Here is a 19,769-nt window from a genome sequence, read left to right on the forward strand (position 1 = left end):
AGAAGCCAGACAAAAGCGTATGGATGGGGAGGAGATGTGGAAATAGAGAAAAAAGAGTATTTATTGATAACTTCTCTATAGAAGTGGGGAGTTACAGAGATAGAGACATGAAAATGAGGTTCAGAGAAGATTCTCTTCCAAAATGGGATATTCATGACTATGACCAAGAACTTCTGAAGTGAGGAAGACTTTCGTAAGTAAAATATAAAACCCCAAGTAAGAAACTGCATTGTGTGTGTGCACGCTCAGTTGTGTCCGACTCTCAGCAACCCTGTGGACTGTAGCCCACCAGGCTCCTCTGTCCATGGAATTCTCCGGGCAGGAATACTGGAGTGGGCAGCCATTCCCTTCTCCAGCAGCTCTTCCTGATCCAGCGTCTGAACCTGGGCCTCCTGAACTGGCAGGCAGATTCTTTACCACTGACCTCCCTGGGAAGTAGGAAACTTAATTACCTAAAAATTAATAGTTTGGGGGACTTCCCTAGTAGTCCAGTGGTTAAGAATCCACTTGCCAATGCAGGGGACCAGGGTTTGTTCCTTGGTTGGGGAACTAAGATCCCACATGTCTCAGGGCAACTAAGCCTGTGTGCCACAACGAGGGAGAAGCCCACGTTGCTGCGTCGAAAGATCCTGTACATTGCAATTAAGCCCTGATACAGCCACTCATTTTTAAAAAGATTAATTATTTTTGACATGATAAAAGATGGTGAAACATCAGGAAAGAACAGTTGCAATGTATATAACAGGTGTAACACAAAATTTGGACTCTACAAGGTCTATGAGGTGAAAAGGACATATTTTCTTTTTATAACTACACTCAACTTGCCCCTCAGCCCTCACTTCTAACTACAGCAGAAGGCAACCCCATCAAAAAACAACAACAAAAACTACACACTATAAATCAACTATACTTGAATAAAAAACAAAAGAAACCAAAAACAGAAATCAAAATATTCCTTCAAAGTAACTTAGTTGTTTTTAACATATTCATCCTTAAAACCTAGACCGGGACTTCCCCGGTCCAGTGGCTAAGATTCTGGGCCTCCAGGGCAGGGGGCCCAGGTTCAATTCCTGGCTGAGGAACTAGATCCTACATACCCTAATGAAGATCTCGCACGTCGCAGCTAAGACCTGGCGCAGGCAAATAAACAACAGCAATAAAACCCAACCCAGATTATCTGCTCTGTCTTCAAAGAATTCAACACTTTTTCACGGCTTCCTTGATCTTTGTACTTTTTTCTGTTGGTTGGTATCGTCCTGTCTTGCAATGACATATTGCATGCCTGGGTGTGCAACTTGACCTTGAGTCTGCTGACAGCAAGAACATGCCCAGTGTCCAGTACATATGCACATTTCCTGTGCTTATCTGCAGGCTCTTGTTGGTTACCAGTCATTTAAGTCCCCTGTGTGCTTCAGTGTTTTGCAGTGATAGGACTATTTCTGCATGTGACACATTTCTCGAAGGATGTTGTAGTGATTAAGACTTTACCCACCCTCTCAGAAGTTTTCCAAGAATCAAAATTCCCTAGTTTCTTGTCTTCCTCCTCTTACTCTTCCTTTTTAACTTCGGTGGTGGTTTAGTTGCTGAGGCGTGTCCAACTCTTGCGACCCCATGGACAGTAGCCCGCCAAGCTCCTCTGTCCATGGGATTTCCCAGAAGAATATTGGAAGGGGTTGCCATTTGCTTCTCCAGGGGGTCTTCCTGACCCAGGTATCAGATCTGGGTTGCCTGTGTTGCAGGCAGAGTCTTTACTGTCTGAGTCACCAGGGAAGCCCCCTTTTAACTTAGGTAAGCAGTAAAATGCACAAAAATGAAGTGCAGAGCTCACTGAACTTTTATATACATATACACCTGTGTAGTCATCTCCCCAGAGAAGGCAGTGGCACCCCACTCCAGTGTTCTTGCCTGGAAAGTCCCATGGATGGCGGAGCCCGGTGGGCTGCAGTCCATGGGGTCGCTAAGAGTCAGACACAACTGAGCGACTTCACTTTCACTTCTCAGTTTCATGCACTGGAGAAGGAAATGGCAAGCCCCTCCAGTGTTCTTACCTGGAGAATCCCAGGGATGGGGGAGCCTGGTGGGCTGCCGTCTCTGGGGTCGCAGAGTCGGACACGACTGAAGTGACTTAGCAGCAGCAGCAGCAGCAGCAGCAGCAGCAGCAGCAGCAGCAGCAGCAGCAGTCATCTCCAGATCAAGATCCAGAACATTTTCTGCTCCAGCGGGCTCCCTCCTGCCTCTTCTCAGACCCCACCTTCTCCAAATACAACTATGTTCTGATTTCTAGCACCATGCACTTGACTGGTTTTACCTGTTTTTGAACCTCATATAAATTGAATCATGGTTTATACTTCTTTGGATCTGACTTCTTTTGTCCAACATCATGTCTGTGAGATTCAAACATGTTGATGTGTGTCTATAGCCTGATGTTTCTCTGGTGTAGCATATTATGGGATGAATAGCAATTATGTTTTTAATAACAAATCTTCCTTGATTCTTTAGAGAAATAGTCACTCCTATATCTTCAACATTATTTTGCCATAGATGTATTTGGCTTTATAATATTTTTTTCCTGTCCTAAATGAGCGGCTAACACATAAGAGAAAAGAGAGTCCATTTTCAGAAAACATGATTTTAAAATACACAAATAGAAATTAACAAACTCTTCCCTTATACTGCCTGCTGCTGCTGCTAAGTTGCCTTAGTCTTGTCCAACTCTTTGTGACCCCAAGGACAGCAACCCACCAGGCTCCTCTGTCCACGGGATTCTCCAAGCAAGAACACTGGAGTGGGTTGCCATGTCCTTCTCCTGCCTAGGTATAAACTATTTGGTGTAAGGTAGGCTACAAGAATGTATTGTGCAACATAGGGGATACCGCCAAAATTTTGTAATGACTAAATGGAATGCAACCTTTAAAAACCATATAAATATATATATTTTTAATTTCGGATGGGATGTATTGGAAGGTTGGGATTGACATTTATATATATACTATGACATATATACACTATTGATGCCTATAAAACAGGAAACTAATGATAACTTGTATAGCACAACGAACTCTGCTCAATGGTCTGCAGTGACCTAACTGGGAAAGGAATCCAAAAAAGGGGATACGTGTATATGTATAGCTGATTCACTTTGCTGTACAATAGAAACTAACACAATACTGGAAAGCAACTATACTCAAAATTTTTAAATTAATTTTATTTTAAAAAGGGCAATTTATTCAATAGCGCCTTTCTATAGAGCTGGGCAGGAAACTGACCTAGATTCAGGATGGAAGACAGCCCTGGATGTGAGCTGGGACCAGCGAGTGGCCAGGGGTGGGCTCCTGGAGTAGAAACCTCCTTGCTGATGTGCTGTTTTATGTCTCCCCTGCCCCCATCACTGTTTTTTCCAGTGAGATGAGTCAGAAAGCGGTTAAGGAGGGCCCCAGACTCTCCAAGAACCAGAAGTTCTCCGAGCACTTCAGCATACATTGCTGCCCGCCGTTCACCTTCCTCAATTCCAAACGTGAGATCGTGGACCGCAAGTACAGCATCTGTAAAAGCGGCTGCTTCTACCAGAAGAAAGAGGAGGACTGGATCTGCTGCGCCTGCCAGAAGACCAGGTGAGTGGTCGAGCTGCCGCCCGGCGCCTGGGCTGGGCGTTGGCCTCTGTCTGCGGCTCCGAGTTCCCCCGTCCTGCTCTGCTCTGGGGCCGGGGCTCTCTGCAAACTGCGCTTTCCCCAGCCCGCTGGCAGGCGGCTCCCCGTTAGGCTCTGCCGCTGGAAGGTACTGGAGGCAGACTGGAAGGCGGGAGGGGGCGCAGGGCTGCCTCCCTGTTCCAGCTCCGGTCAGCATCACGTAGGCAGCAGAGGAGAGCCACTGCCCCAGCCTGCAGCTTCTTTTGGCCCTCTCAGAACCAGCCGCCGCGCACCGTCCCCTCAGAGGCCCAAGCGCCAGCCAGCTGCACCCCCCGCGGTGGTCAGAGCGCCAGCCAAGCCACGGTCCCCTCCGAGGCCCGAACGCCAGCCACGCCCCCGCCCAGAAGTCCGACCTCCACCGGCCAAGCAGCGGCCCCCTCAGAAGGCCAAGCAGCAGCCGCGCAGCAGCCCCCAGAGAGGGCCAGGCACCAGCCGTGGGGGGTCCCCCGTCAAAGCTTCTAGGTTCTGGTAACACCATCTCTTCCCTTTTGCTCCCCCCAGCCCTCAGGTTAGTAGCTGCTTCCTGTGTTTACTACCAATGCGTTATCTCAATGGTCCTCCTTCATTCAGCCTTACAAACTGTCCTCGGGTCCCTGCATTAAATCCCCTCGTTTGAAACTCCTAGTGTGGCTCCCGTTTTGCTCAGAGATGCTGTTGGTGCAATACTTCAGGTGGCAGCATGGGTTGCTTCCTTTGTCTAACAGGGCTGGAAATGATTAATGTATAAAGTCAGAGTGTGAACCGCAGTGCGAGATTGAATAAACAAGGCCCTCGATTCCTGTGCCTCAGAGAGAGAAGGAATGGGGACTCTCAGGGGTGTCTGTGTGTGTGCTAAAGGAGAGGGTCAGCCAGATCATTCAACCCTCCTCCCAACACACTTCATCTGATGTTAACCTCAATGGCAAGACCATTCATTCATTCAACAAGCTTGATTGCATATGTATAGAGTTCCACATACTATGTTGGGGATGGGGATGCAGCTGGAACAACCAGGTTGTTTGTGACTCAGCAGGACCAAATGAGAGAATAGTTATCCACAGCGTAGGGTTAAATGCTCTAGTACTTGCATAATCAGCATGTGCATTGGGCGATAGGAACCTGGAGAATGGCTCCCCGTTTGGGGCTTCAAAGAGGTTAGGTTAGAATAAGTAGAGGATAAGAGGGAGATGGAGAAGAGGGCGACAGGATGAGATGGCTGGATGGTATCACCGATTCAATGGACATGAACTTGGGCAAACTCTGGGAGATGGTGAGGGACAGGGAAGCCTGGCATGTTGCAGTCCATGGGGTCCCGAAGAGTTGGACACAGCTTGGTGGCTGAACAACCAAAGGGGGTGATGCGTATCAGCTCCATCTTAGGCAGGTCAGCCTTTTTTTTTTAAATGGCTTTTTCTGATCAGTTTTAGGTTCATAGTAAAATTGAACAGAAGGTTAGAGATTTCCCATATACTCTGCCCACACGCATGGCTAGCCAATTCTTTGAATATTTGAAAATGAACCTGTTTTATAAGTTAACCGTGGGTATTAATTGTATTTGAGATTCTCATATATGCTTTGATGCTCAGAGACTACATAGAGTATAATAGCGTGTGGATGTCTCATGATGTTTTCAGATTTAGTACATAGAAGAATCAACTGGGGAATGTTAAAATGCTCGCAAAGAATCTAATTCTTTGAGTCACTGCTGAGGTCAGGGGAGCTGCATTTTCAACAAGTAACCACCCCATACCCAGCATAGATGAGGTGAGATTAATTTGTGAAGAGAAATAACAGATTGGTAAGTGACTGGTAAGTCACTAAAAGTGTAATAGGAAGTTGTATACCAGGTAATCTGGTTGTTAATTTATGCCTTCCGAAGGGGCCTGAGTACTAAGGTCCTATGACAGGTAAGTTTTGATACACAGAAGAGGTTGGGAAATGTGGCGGAGAAGGCAATGGCACCCCACTCCAGTACTCTTGCCTGGAAAATCCCATTGGCGGAGGAGCCTGGTAGGCTGCAGTCCATGGGGTCGCGAAGAGTCGGACACGACTGAGCGACTTCCCTTTCACTTTTCACTTTCATGCATTAGAGAAGGAAATGGCAACCCACTCCAGTGTTCTTGCCTGGAGAATCCCTGGGACGGGGGAGCCTGGTGGGCTGCCGTCTATGGGGTCGCGCAGAGTCAGACATGACTAAAGCAACTTAGCAGCAGCAGCAGGAAATGTGGAGAGCAGAGGAAACTAATCGTATATGGCAAGGCATCCATAGTGGTGGCTGCAAGCCTACCATCCCCAGTGAGTTGCGTAATGGCTGTTGGGTGGCTGGGAATTGAACCAGGACATCAGGAGGAGGAAGACAATGAAAGCCAATCTCCTCTGAGACACAGATGTGTCTGGATTTAGCCTCGCTGGTTTTACTTACTTAAATATTTTAGTGGTGGCATATTTTGACTCCCCCAGTTAGCTGTTCTCGGTGGGTATCAGAGAAGATACCTCTATAGGCTATTACCTCCTCAGTTGTTGGCCCTTCCCTGGGACCAGGGGACCTGACAGGCTTCAGTCATAATGTCCAGTGACATCCCAGACTCATCTGAACCCTTCCTGTGGTACTCATTCTCCCTGCTCAGGTTCCCAAAGGTCCTAAGGCAATGCAATAGGGCTACTACTTCACCGTACTATGCAAAATGCATACAATACTCTACTGACACTGACTGTCCTAAATCAAAGGGTAGGAGGAAGGTTAATGGGAAAAAATTCACTCTGAAGCAGAGCTACTAAATTTCATGTGAAGAAAAGGTCACAAAAAGCTTTCCTGAAACTGACTTACTTTTAGAAATGGTGCCATTCTTGAAATCTGACCTTTAGAGGTTATACAATTTTGACAAAGGCCTTTTGGGTCTTTAGTAATTCTCACTCTTCCTCTTACCAACAATCTCAGCAAATAACACCACAGCCCCTCTAGTCACTCCTACTGGAAACCCAAGCGCCAGTCTGACTTCCAACCTCTCACCACACACACAGGCTTGCCAATTTTACTTTCTGGATTTTTTTTTTTTAACCATAACTTAAAGTACATTTAGAGTTGATGTGAATGGATGCAGAAGTGAGACTGAGCCTAGAAACAAAGGGGATATAGAGGTGGTGGGTAGAGTAAGGCTCCTTCATGGTGTGTATGGAGGGATGGGCCGCTGGTGGGAGCAGGAGAAGCCGTCTGGCTTTGGAAAGCAGAGAGACCCATTAATGGGCTAAGATGAAGGCAAGCCATACTCTGAGGAGGAGAGAATCAGAGGTTGGGAAGGTTAGGGTAGGTTAGGAATACCAGAGACACAGGCTGTGAGGCTGTGCTGAGGGCTTGCTGAGCTCTGCTGGATGGAGCTGCGTCTGGACCATCTGTTCGTATGGAGTTTATTCTCCAGTGACGGAAACAAAGAGCCGGTTCTGAAATCACCAGTGGACACATCCAGCTCATCAACAGCCTGCTTTTCTATGCTGTTAGGGTGCCAACAGCAGCTGTTCTTAAACTTCACCAGGTGCCTCTGGCTTTTCCTTCTCTCTCCATCAGACTCCTTTTTTTAATCCTGGTAGTTTGATTTTAAAATGTTTTAAGTGTTCATTATTTATTCATTTAAGTGCTCCAGTTTATTTAAACTAAAAAAAAAAGTCAAAACAGTTTACCCACTTATCCTCCCTACTCTCTGCCTCTATGCTCTCTCTGAGCTTGTTTTTCATTTGGTTGTTTGCTTTTTTAGATTCCACATGTAGAAGAGATCCTATGATGCTCGTCTTTCTATGACTTCTGTTTCTTAGCATAATGCCCTCCAGGTCCTTCCATGTTGCTGCAAATGGAAAGATTCCGTATCTTTTTCTGGGTGAATAATAGGCCATTGCATATACATATATATGCAAGGGGTTACGGAAAAACTTTTTGCTTTTTTGCCAACTATATGTATGTTTATGTGTGTGTGTGTGTGTGTGTGTGTGTGTGTTTATGCTCTACAGTTCATTTACTTATCCTCTGATGCACGCTTGTTTCCATATCTTGGCTATTCATAAATAACGCTGCAGTGAACATAAGGGTTCATCTTCTTGTTGTTTAGTCGATAAGTCGTGTCCCACTCTTTGCAACCCCTTGGACTGTAGCCCACCAGGCTGCTCTGTCCATGGGATTTCCTAGGCAAGAATACTGGAGTGGTTGCCATTCCCTGCTCCAGGGGATCTTCCTGATCCAGAGATCAAACCTGCGTCTTCTGCGTTGGTGGGTGGATTCTTTACTACTGAGCCACCAGGGAAGCCCTTTACAATTTTATCCATTCTAATATAAGAGTTGTGGTACCTCCCTGTAGTTTTAATTTTGCTTTTCCTATTGATTAATGATGGTTTTTAAATGAACTTGTATATCATCCACCAAAGACATTTATCGGTGATGTGCGTACTCGATCTTCTGCTCACTTAAAAAGCAAATTATTTTATTATTGTGTCTTAATATTGTATTATTGTATACCATATTATTGTAAAATAATATAATTATTTTATATATATCAGATATATAAAAATATATACCTGGATACAAGCCCTTTGTTAAATATATGTTTTGCAACTATTTCCTCATTTTCTTAACAGTGTCCCTGTGAAGGGCCAAAGTTTTAAACCTTGGCTAAATGCAACTTATTAATTTTTTATTTTTTGTAGATCATGGGCTTTTTTGTATTGTGTGTAGGAGTTCTTTGCCTAACCAAAGGTCACAAAGGTTTTCCCCTGTATTTTCTTTTCAAAATTTAAAACTTTAACTTTTACGTTGCTATCCACTTGGGGTTAATGTTTTGTAAATGGTGTGAGATAGGAATTGAGGTTCAAGTTTTTTCACACACAGATATTCGATTGTTCCAGCCTCATTTGCTGAAAAGATTCTCCACTGAATAACTTTTGCAGTTCTGTCAAAAATCAGTTGGTCATGTGTGAGTTTATTTCTGGACTTCCTATTCTGTTTCATTAATTTATGTGTCTTTTTTTTAACAAGCTTCATTAACTATAGCCTTGTAGTAAGTGTGAAAATCGGTTTAGGATAAACTCTCCAACACTCTTTTTCATTTTTGAAATTGTTTTTGGCTGTTCTCATTCTTCCACTTTTCCATAGGGATTTTAGTGTGTGATTTTCTGCAATACATCCTGGTAGAACCGAATGGGATAGAGTTAAGTTTGTAAGTCTGCTTGGGGCGAGCAGTACATGGCGTATCTCCCCGTTCATTCAGCTCTTTTTCGCTCTGTAGTTTGCAGCATACAGGTCTTACACGTATTGTTTGCTTTACACTTAGGCATTGCATGCTTTTATGTACTATTAAAATGGTTCTTTTTCAGTTTCAATTGTTCATTGCCAATGCATAAACATATAAGATTTTTTATACTGATCCTATATCCTGTGATCTTGCTAAACTCACTTATTCTAGTTTATTTGGGGGGAGGGTAGACTCTGGAATTTTCTACATTGATAGTCATGTTATCTGTAAAAAGAGTTTTATTTTTTCCTTTTTGCTCTCTATGCCTCGTTTCTGTATGTGGTTTATCCTGCTATTTCACCTAGAACATTTTATTTTTAGAAAAATATTTTAATAAGATTAAGCCCTTGCCAAATGGTCTTTCTGAATAATTAAAAGGGATTAGATCCCAAAGGCCTGGGCCCAACCAGATATTGGACTTGGGTTGAGTTGTAGGTTCATACCTGTTTTTACCTCAAATTCTTATTTCAGGATGTGGCTTGTCTTTCCTCATAGCTCATTGGTTGACATCCTCTAGCATCAAACTAGAGAATGCGCATGAATATGCTTTGCATTTACAGAATCAAAGAGGTTCCTATTACCAGTAGAATTCTGAACTTGGGCAATTGCCCAGGATCACCAGGTACTGATACCACCTTGATGCTTATGAGAGATGAAGCTCTCGGGGTTGCATTTACTTGATGGACTTAATTCTAACCTACATTTAGGGCCAGCTCTTAAGGAGAACTAAGACCCCGAAGAACAGTCCTGTGAGGGCTGACTATGTGTAGGCCAGAACTCACACCTCTTCTTTCCCCAGCCCCACAGGGCCTCGAGCTGTTTGTTTCCTCTGCTCTGCCACGTGGAAGGTCTTTACAATTTTCACCCTTCAGAGCTAGGCTCCAAGATGATGATTAGGACATGTTATACAGCTTTGGTTTTTGTTTAATAGTGACCAGTTATTTTCCTATTTTGGATTGGCCAGTGGCCAGATGTGGCCAACGGGGATGATATGCAGAGTATGTCACGTAGCCAGAGGACCCCTGTGTCTGCAGAATCATCATTGCTGTCAGTGGGAAGGAGCCTGGGAATGGCCCTTAGACCAAGCCTTCTCATTGAGCAGAGGCTAATTCCAGTGTGAGCTCAGCTGGTACATTTGACACCCCAGGGTCCATCTGCCTTGGTGGAGGGTGCAGGAGTCACGGGAGCAGGGACTCTTTTTTCCTTTTTGTTTTAAATATTTATTTATTTATTTGGCTGTATCAGGTCTTAATCGTGACACATGGGATTTTTAGCTGTGGCATGTGGGATCTAGTTCCCTGACCAGGGATTGAACCCAGGCCCGCTGCATCAGGAACACAGAGTCTTAGCCACTGGACCCCCAGGGAAGTTCCGGGGACTCTATCTTATACTCACAACCCCAGGGCCCGACTCAGGGCTTGACTGAACAGACCTATCAATACACCTAGCAGTCAGTCCAGCCCGATGGAAAGGTCAAACCCCAGCATCAGATTTGAGGCTAAGCACAGCTGTCTATCCAAGTCACTCATTCTCTTAAAGCTGTGTTTTTCCCATCTGTGTCATGTGGCTATTATCTACCTTATCTGTGATCATGATAAAATGCTTAGTTCATCATCTTCTACTACTAGTAAGTGGCTCTTATTAGAACTTTTATTTAACAGATACACTGTGTCACTCAGTCCTAACTACTGGCAAATCCTCCCCCACTTGGTTGCTTCCCTTGGTTGAGAAGGAACTCAGGGGCTGCTGCTGCACAGGTTGGACACAGGGGAGCCTGTGACATAACCAGGTGCTCAGAGTATCTAAGATGCTAAGTGGTCTCTGTGCCGCGGTAACTGCAGAGGTGGTACCCAGGCTATGTGAGCACCCACACGAGTGTCAGCATCCAGGGTTTTATATTCAGCAGGATCTATAGGATGTTCTAATGTGAACAGGCTGGCCCATGTTTGGAAGGCATGGAAAAGATCCAGAAAACAGATTCTCTTCCTAAACGTCAAGAGACGTGTTCCAGCCTATCAGGCTACAGTTCACTGGGCAAGTTTCAACAAAGTATTTCTTCATTGTTTTTCCTGGTGTCCTGGATCCTTTCTGATGGGCACTAGCACTTGCCATATAATCTGGGGTTTGGGAGAATGCTGTTGTTAACACTTTATTTTTATTTCGAATTTTATTTTAAATTTTTCAAAGTCCCCAAATTATAGGAAAAGCTGTGATCCTCATAAGGTTAATCTCTGGTGGAAAAAATGCATATTCCTGATGCACTTGTCTTGTTTTTTTTTTAATTTATTTTTTCAATTAAGAACTTTGATGATATTTTGAAACTATTTGACAGGACCTTATTTTGAAGGTAGCCACATAGATTTCTGCAGTCTAAATAATTTAACCCCTCAGCTGGAGAATAAACGTTCAAGCAATAGTATTTTGGGATCACATATTTATAATGATCACATATTTATAATGATCACATATTTATAAGGAAATAACTGGGTGTTATCTCCTTCTTGAAAAGTCTATTCTGCATCAAAATAGGAACACATCAATATGGTCACAACTTTATAATGTGCATACACACCCCTATGTGTATTTGTGTATATGTTCATGTGTGCATGTCTATAGGCAGTAAAACTAGCTTTTTCTAGGAGTGGTGGTATTTTGATTTTGTGTTTTTCTGTATTTCAGTTGGAGAAGGAAATGGCAACCCTCTCCAGTATTCTTGCCTGGAGAATCCCATGGACGGAGGAGCCTGGTGGGCTACAGTCCATGGGGTCGCAAAGAGTCGGACAAGACTGAGCGACTTCACTTTCACTTTCATTCACTTTCACTTTTCTGTATTTAAAAATATTTGCAATGATTAACAGCGAAACAATAATCACTGGATATAAAGACAGAAGAGTTTTTAAAGAATACCTTTCCCAGGCTTAGGCCCAAAATATAAAATATTATAAAATAAAAAATATTGGCCAGATACTTCCAGAAGTGAGAAATTAAAGAGAGATTTTTAAGGCTGAGTTTACCAGACGTGATCACCTCAAAGGTAGTCTATAAATCTACAATTCTAGTAACCGAGCCCCAAGAAAGGACACATCCCTCAGCAATGCTGAGGGCTGTTCTGTTTCTTTTTGTTAACCAGATTGAAAAGGAGGACCAAGCCGACCCCTCGGAAGAAGTGATGGAGGACTTTCAGGTGAACGGTTGGCCTCAGCTCCTGGACTCACTGCTTCTCGACGCACGTGCCCTGGGACAGGTCACCCGGCTTTGAATATGACGCAGGGGCCGCCACCTGCTGATGTGGCCACAGCCGATGCCCACAGTCCCCGTGGGGCGGGCGCCGCCGGGCAGCCTGCCTGGAGGTGAGAGGGGACACCTCTGTGCATTAGGCTCCAGGCGGTGGGTTCCCGCAGCACCCTTTGGTCTCAGCCACAGTCCTGTCCCCTGGAGGATGTACACAGGCCTCCAGGATCTCTGGAGCAGGACGGCCCCACTGCCAGCCCATATGTTGTGCTCCAACCTCAAGACCCCTCCGTGCCTGGCATCTTGTTGCCTAGGCTGACTTGTAATCCTGGCCTCCTTCTTTTGCATCAGTCCTCTGCCTGGGCTCCTCTGTCCCCCAGCGCCCTTTGGTCTCCGTCTGACCTCCTTAATCAGTCCCTGTACTAGCTCACAGTCAGAGGCCCAGTTGGCTTCAAAGAACTACAAGTTCTTTTGTAGTAAGACATTAGGCTGCCAAATGGTCCGGAGATGCACGGAGATTCCCAGGGAGCGTAGGAGCTGTCTAGTTGCCAGAGGAGGCCAATGTGCTGGGTCAGAAGCTGGAGAAAAGTCTGAGGAAGGCGCTCCCTCCCACCCTCAGGCCCCTGTCTCCAGCTTCACACAGCGATCTGTGGGTGTCTTCTCCCGACCCACCCTGGGTGACAGCAAATACTCTCAGGCAACCGTCTAAGTCCAGCCCCTCTGGACAGTCTCAACTCCAGCACTATCTGCTCTGTAAAATGTGCAACCCTGTGCAAGTAATCTGGGCTCAGTACCTTGCCCGCCTCCCCTCTCCCGAAGGCTCAGAGACAAGGCTGCTAAGTCGGCCCCTTGGGAGGCAGCGAAGCTGTTTTCCCCCCTCCCCACCTCAGGACACAGGCAGACCCCAGGCCACCTTCGCAGGGCCAGAAAGGGTGCTCAGAGAGTTGCTGTTCTCAGGCCATGGAGTCCCAAATTCCTGGGGGAGGGCTGAGACCTGCCCCCCCACCCCCACCCCCGCTCTCCGTGCCTGGACCCCTTTATATACTATAGAGGGATCAGGAAAGCTAGGAGAGGAAGTTGGCCTTTGGGAGAGGAGAATTAAGCCAGGGGAGGGGTGAGCTGGGGCAGCTGAGCTGTCCAAGACTTCCCTCCCTGTGTGTGAACCCACTCCGTGGGGTGTGGAGGTCTGAAGCCAGTTATCATGGAGCAGGGTTGGGGTTGACTTCTCATCTCTTCGTTTTGATTTGCTCCCTCTATCTGTAGCCCTAGGCTCTTGAAAAGGACTTTTTGATCTTGAGGATGGGCTCTTGATCAGGGCCATAGGAACTTACTCCCTCACTCCACTCTGGTTCTACTATACACCCCATACATATGCATGTGTGGGGGGCAGTGCCCCCGGTAAAACAGAGGACCCTCAGATCACCTGGTGCTCCTGCGGATTGGTGTGTGTGTCTCTGTGTGTGTGTGTTTAGAAACTTGGCTTTGGGAGAATATCTCTGGGCTTGTCTTCGCTCCCAGGCACAAATACTGGAGAGCCCCTTTGAGTTCTGTGTCGATCCCATGACATGACCCTGGAGGACCTGACCGCTGAAGCTGATCATGAGAGAAGACCACGGTCCCTTCAGGGCCGACCTTGATGTAGGATTCCACTGTGAAACCCAGCAGCGGCCTTGTAGGAGCACCCCTCCTAGGGCTAGTTTCCTTACCCAGCTCAGAGAGGAGGGGTGGGAGGAGAGAGTTGGGGGCACCCACCTCTCTTCAGGCTCGAGTGGAGGCCATTCCAGAAGGCTATTCCAACTTCTTTTTGCCAGTGCGCCTACTGGTTTCTAAAGCCGGGGTTGGAGGGTGGCGGATACAGGGAGCAGATCCTCCTCCCAGTCCTCCACTCCTCCCTTCTACTCATGAGGCTGGAGGAGGGGAGGCGGAGCCAGGCCCCAACCCCAAAGGGTACAGAGCCTGTTGTTCTTCCAGACTTGGTCCGCTTTGCTTGCGACTCAGAAGCCCTTTCACTGCCCAGCAGGATCACACTGTCTTGCCTCTTTCTGGTGTCTGCTTTTGTACGTGTAAGTGATATGTTGTCCTATCTGTTAGTGGCTGTGCCAACCTCAGGGCTCCGTTCTTACTGTTCATTCTGCCTGTGATGTTCTGGCCCAAGATCTTTGCACTAATGCCTTCAACTCAAATACCATGTCAGAGAGGCTTCCCTGGGAAGTCAGTGTGGTTTCCATAGTTACGCTCTATCGCATCGCTCTAGCAGTGATCACCTTCTTGAACCATCTTGTTCATATATTTACTTGTTTATTGCTTGGGACCCCATCTCCTCCTAATGTAAACTCCACAACTGCCAATACTTGTTTACTGCCATATTCTAAGTTCCTAACACTAGTAAGAACTCAATAAATGCTTGTTGACTGAATGGGTGTTTGTTTGTTATTCTTAAAATAGGCATAATTTTCCAAAAGTTCAGAGAGAGAAGTCAAAGGTGTCTATTGTGTTCAGCAGCAAGGAACCTTCTAGGGTGTGACTCTGTAGGGCGTCCTCTGTGAGAGTCCATGGGAGGTGAGGACAGAAATTGGGGAAGGAAGATGCAACTCCCTCAACTCAGCCCCACCAGGAAGGGAGGCAGAGGAGGGGCCATAGCAGGGGTGTTCCATGAAGCCAGCTGACACCTGGCATGTTGAATGTTGCTGGGAAGGAGGCAGCGGAGTGGGTGTGAGGAGGAGGAGATAACTGGGGGAGTCAGGAACTGAGCAAACTCTGGGAGACAGTGAAGGACAGGGAAGCCTAGCATGCTGTAGTCCACGGGGTTGCAAAGAGCCAGACACAACCTAGCGACTGAATGACAGGAAGTGAGGAGGCTGGCGAGAGGAAGCCAGGGCATAGGCGGGGGCATCAGGTGTGGAGAAGGGGTTCCTTCTCATCAGAAAAAAGGGAAGGAGAGCATAGGTTCTGGCGGGTTTGCAGGGTCAGTGACGGGAGCCTGAGGCAATTCCTGCCCATGGCTTTGATTTTCTACTGGAATAGGAGGGAAAGTGCCCTGTTCACAAATGGGGGTGATGGTGGTGCTGTTAGGGGTCAGATATATGAGGAGAGTGGAGAGGATTATCAAGAAATCACTTTATCTAAGGTCTTTGAAATCTTCTTAAACCTTTCTCCAGATGAATTTCCTTAATTAAGTTATAGTTCAAGGCAATATCTTGACACTAAATTGTTGTCTATAATGTCACATTTAAATGTGAATCTAAAATCTAAATCTGAGACTCATGTGGTCTCAGGAGGAAGATGGAAGAGTTGGAGAGGAAAGGCACAGTTTAATCTTCCCAAAGAATATAGAATCACAGGGAAGCTTTCACTATGGGAAGCTGCAAAAATGCTGACGCATCACAGTGAGATGGGGCTGTGCTATGGGGCAGTAAATTGCTGAGTGTCCATCTAGGTTGCTGTTCAGACACCAGAGAAATGTGAAAACTTGTTCTCCCAGGAGAGCTTCTTGCCTGACTCCATAGCACATATGTCAGCCCCATTAATAACATCATAACGGGTACTTACTATCTCTACTGAAATAAAATGAAGTATTTTTAACAGACAGAGATGATGCTGTTGGCCCAAAAGTGGGGCATTTTATTTCCAATTCGGTGAGACTTTGCTTGCTTATTCTTCTTATTTGTAACACAGGTACACACTTGCAAGAATGCTGGGTAAGGATAGTGATAAAATTTTTTTGTTGAGTATCAACTATATATCTATCTGGGGCCACATAGAGTTTTATGTTTGTAAATAGGAGAAGTTGGTTATGGCCTCCATGGCCATTGAATCGTGACCTTGACCTTACTGCTATTATGTCGCAAAATGGAAGTTGCCAAACTGAGCTTGGTGAAACCCTGGGGTACTTGGAGATGCCACCGTATGAGATAAGTGGGAAGTAGAACCAATAGGGGTCCAGGCCACCTCCATGTCAACTAAAGCAGCTTTTAGGGTCTATGTAGATTTCTAATTTTATATAGATAAAGGGTCCCACTAGGGTAAAAGAGTCAAACAATCTCTACTTTCATAGCTAAAGCAGAAAAAAAAAAATTTTTTTGGGGGCCTTGCCATGGGGCTTACAGGATCTGAGTTCCCTGACCAGGGATTGAACCTATGCCCAGGAAGTGCAAGTGCCAAGTCCTAACCACTGGACCAGCAGGGAATTCTCAAATATTGACAGAATACTTATGTTAGTAATTTTCTAAGTGATTTCTTGAAGAGTGTGTTCTTTGGCAATGACATTATAGATTTAGGTTCAGTTGATGGGTAAGGGTATTTCAATGACTGCTTATTTCCTCTAAGGCAACATTCATCTACCACCGAGTTGAGTGTTTTGACTTTTGATCAAGGTTTAGCCAACATTTGGATGAGCAAAAGAACATAGATTAGCCAATAGTTCTGATAATTATTTTCCTTTTAAGCAAATTGATATAAAAGTTTTATATTCAACATGGATCATACTCAAACTCATCTCTGTTACACAAGATACATTAACTGTATAAACTATATTAATAGGACATAAAACAGGTTTGAGGAGAGTGGAGGAGATGAAAGGGGACAGCTCAAGGGGTGGTCTTCATAACAAATCAAATATCTATCCGATTTGAGTCATTTGATTCAAAAAGATCTCTTAACAATAAAACTAAGTTCTGAGCTGTGCTCAATCTCTAAGTCATGTCCGACTCTTTTTGACCCCTTGGACTGTAGCCCATCAGGCTCCTCTGTCCATGGAGTTTTCCAGGCAAGAATACTGGAGTGGGTTGCCATTTCCTCCTCCAGGGGACTTTTCCCGACCCAGGGATCAAACCCACATTTGCTGTCTCCCCTCCACTGACAGGTGGGCTCTTTACCACTGAGCCATCTGGGAAGCCTGAGCTCTAAGACAGTGTTTGCCTAATTACTAAAATAACATTCACAGTGGATTTGGAAGCATCCCAACATATCCCGAGGCTGGAATCCTGGGGGAGCAGGTGGTAATATCAGGAGAAGCTCCTTTCTAGAACCCTAGGCTGCATGTATTCTGTAGCGAGAGAAAGACAGATAACCTCAAGTAAGGAGGGTCAAGAAGGAAGGTGCTGTCTCAAGGCCAGAGGTTCTAGGTTTCTAAACTTTCCTACAGCAAAGAGATATAAGCTCGCTAGGAAGAAAGACTGGGGATGTGTGGGTCCATGTTTGAGAAGGTGGCTGATGGCAGTGTTAGTCATTTATGTGTTGAGTTAATGGCAGACACTCCTGGTGAAGATGGGAAGTTATTGGCACCGGCATTAGCTAAGCCAGCCCTCCCTGGAGAAAGTTAAGAGCTCTTGGGGCCAGTCTTTGTCAGTGAAGCTACACCAGGGCCAATATTAGTTGCAGTTATTCTATCAGATCCTGAAAATAGTTCCTTGGCTCAGGAGGTGGTCCAGTGTAGCCCCTTGTTGACCACCAAGTAAGTCTGTTTGATTAGCAATGAAGTGGAGAAATCCCCATTGTGTTCACCATTAAGGAGGGCTGGGTAGTCTGTCATTCAGAGAGTGTGGGATTCAATAGGCAGTTTTTCATCAAGTCATGTTTACAAATCAAAAGCAAAGCTTTTCCTGATACCTGATAAGTACCTCTACCCAGGTGGTATCCCTTTCACAACTAATTCACTTGTAGGCATGCCTCTTCCATAGCAAGAAGCAAGTAAAGGTCACAGTGGGGTCGAGTGCCCTAGTACTGCTAGGGAGTGTGCTCAGGGAGCCTGAGCTCCCAGGATGTCTCACTGATGGGAGTTACTTAGTGATCTTCCTGGATTTGGTTAATTTCTGAGACCTCTGAAGTACATCCATTTTTGGCTTTGCTATCTGCAATTCCTGTCTCCACAAGGCAGCATCTCTCTTCTCTCCAGGAAGAAATCTTGATGCATCAGGAATAAAAATTCTGGTTTCTTGGGCTTTTTTTTTCACCACATGGTGATCTAACAGATTTTTACATAATCTATCTTCACTATAATTCATCTTCCATTTCTTGAATTCTCTGTGAACATCCCCTTCTGCAGCTGAGAGCTTCTGTTCTTTCTCTTCTGGCTTATAAGCTTTGTGAGTCAGACCCTTTAACAGAATCTTAGTTTTCTGCTGATGGAGATCATTAAGGACCTCTTCTGCCAGCTGCAAGATTTTGCATTTATTTTCAACCAGAGCTTTGCCTGCAAGCAATGAAAAAGAAAATCATTTTCCAACTCTTTTTCTTCTAGCTGATGCCTCGCTGACACTTCATTATTTGGCTTGGAATGTAAATAGTGTCTGTTTTCTTCAACTCTTGTTAATGTGGATTTTCTACTTTCCTGACTTTTTTTTTTTTTTACAATGGTAATCTGCCAACCAAATCTTTATTTTTAAAATTATCCCGTTCATTTCCTTCCCTATGATTTTTCTCCTCTGAACTTTCATGACTAGGTTTGAGCTGCAGAGCATATTTATTGAGAACTTCAATGCCATTATTTTTCTAAGTCACAGCTTCTTCCTGAGACTTGAAATCTGACTTGATTTGCTCACCAGTCCCCATGGCCAGGGCTGGGAGGGTAGGAACAGCAAGGGGCAGAAGGAGATCACCCTGCCCCCTCCAATGGCTGCCTTTCCTTCTAGCTCCCGTCTTCCTTTCATCTCTTTCCCGCCCTCATCTGTTTTTCTACAGTTTAAATTCACAGAAGATCTTGGTGCTTAGATTTCTAGCAGAGCTACTAACAGTTTTGACACATTTTTATTGCTTTGGGTTTCACAATGTCTTCGCTGCCTTCTCCAGATGCTCTTCTCAGCTGTTCATGGAGATTCTACCCAAACCAGCACGTTGATTTGCGCAGGTCTCCACCCTCAGGTGACCAAGAGTGACGCCGAGAGGGGTGTGGACTCACACCCAGGTGTATTCTGGCTCCAGGTCTCTCCAGTCCCTATTCTTCACTTCCCTAACTGGCCTTGTCAAGGTGCCATCATGTCAGGCTCTTGAGTCACAACGGTTGTTTCACTACTGAATCTGCCTCCTTAACTTGCTTTCACCCACGGTTTTAATTTGCTGCTACCTGCGTCTTCTCAAGTCTCCAAAGGTCCTCCAAATACCTGAATCCGCCTCCTCAGATGACAACTCCCTTTTCTTCTGGTGTACACTTCCCTTCAGTGAGCTCTTGAAGTCCTACTAAGAGAATGTCTGGAGTCCAAAGGAAGAGCTGGGAGCATCTAGCACCAAACTGGTGTGTGTGTGTGCGTGCATGCGTGCGTGTGCATGCGTACGTGCATGTGTGTGCATGTGTGTTTGCGTGTGTGTGTGTGTGTGCATGTGTGTGTCAGAGACAGATAGGGAGACAGAGACAGAGTCTTTCCTTTTTATGGCCTCTTTCCTTCTGCTGCTTCGGGTGCTCTGGGGAGGCTGGCTCCCTTCCTCCACCCCCTGACTCCCTGTCACCCCTGTGCTGAAAATCATGTGCAGATGATGGGAGGTACAGGGTTCCCCAGCAAGGGTAAACCCACTGGTGTTTCTTGCCCACACAGAAGGAGGTTTGGTTGGCACATCATTCCAATTCCCTCTCTCTTTTGACTTGTGAAACTCATGTTGCTGTGAAAAT

At 45.6% G+C, this 19,769-nt stretch overlaps 1 protein-coding gene across 6 annotated transcripts in view; it reads left to right on the forward strand.

Annotated features, from left to right (window-relative positions):
• The window catches only part of MOBP (myelin-associated oligodendrocyte basic protein), a 44,453-nt gene that overhangs the window by 19,456 nt on the left and 5,228 nt on the right, over positions 1-19,769 (forward strand). Inside the window, exons 3-5 of one of the 6 annotated variants that reach the window (XR_001917023.1) lie at positions 3,402-3,611; positions 3,903-4,194; positions 12,069-12,288. Coding sequence is in view for 2 of the 6 variants with exons in the window: in XM_018038376.1 (XP_017893865.1) it covers positions 3,406-3,611; positions 3,903-4,148; positions 12,069-12,108 (492 nt within the window). In the remaining 4 variants the exon portion in view is untranslated. Of the gene's footprint in view, positions 1-3,401; positions 3,612-3,902; positions 4,305-12,068; positions 14,586-19,769 lie in introns of those variants that run through there. The other 5 variants (XR_001917024.1, XR_001917022.1, XM_018038376.1 and 2 more) reach the window with 5 other exon arrangements.

Source organism: Capra hircus, chromosome 22 (assembly GCF_001704415.2).
Source record: "Capra hircus breed San Clemente chromosome 22, ASM170441v1, whole genome shotgun sequence".
In the NCBI taxonomy this organism is placed as follows: domain Eukaryota; kingdom Metazoa; phylum Chordata; class Mammalia; order Artiodactyla; family Bovidae; genus Capra; species Capra hircus.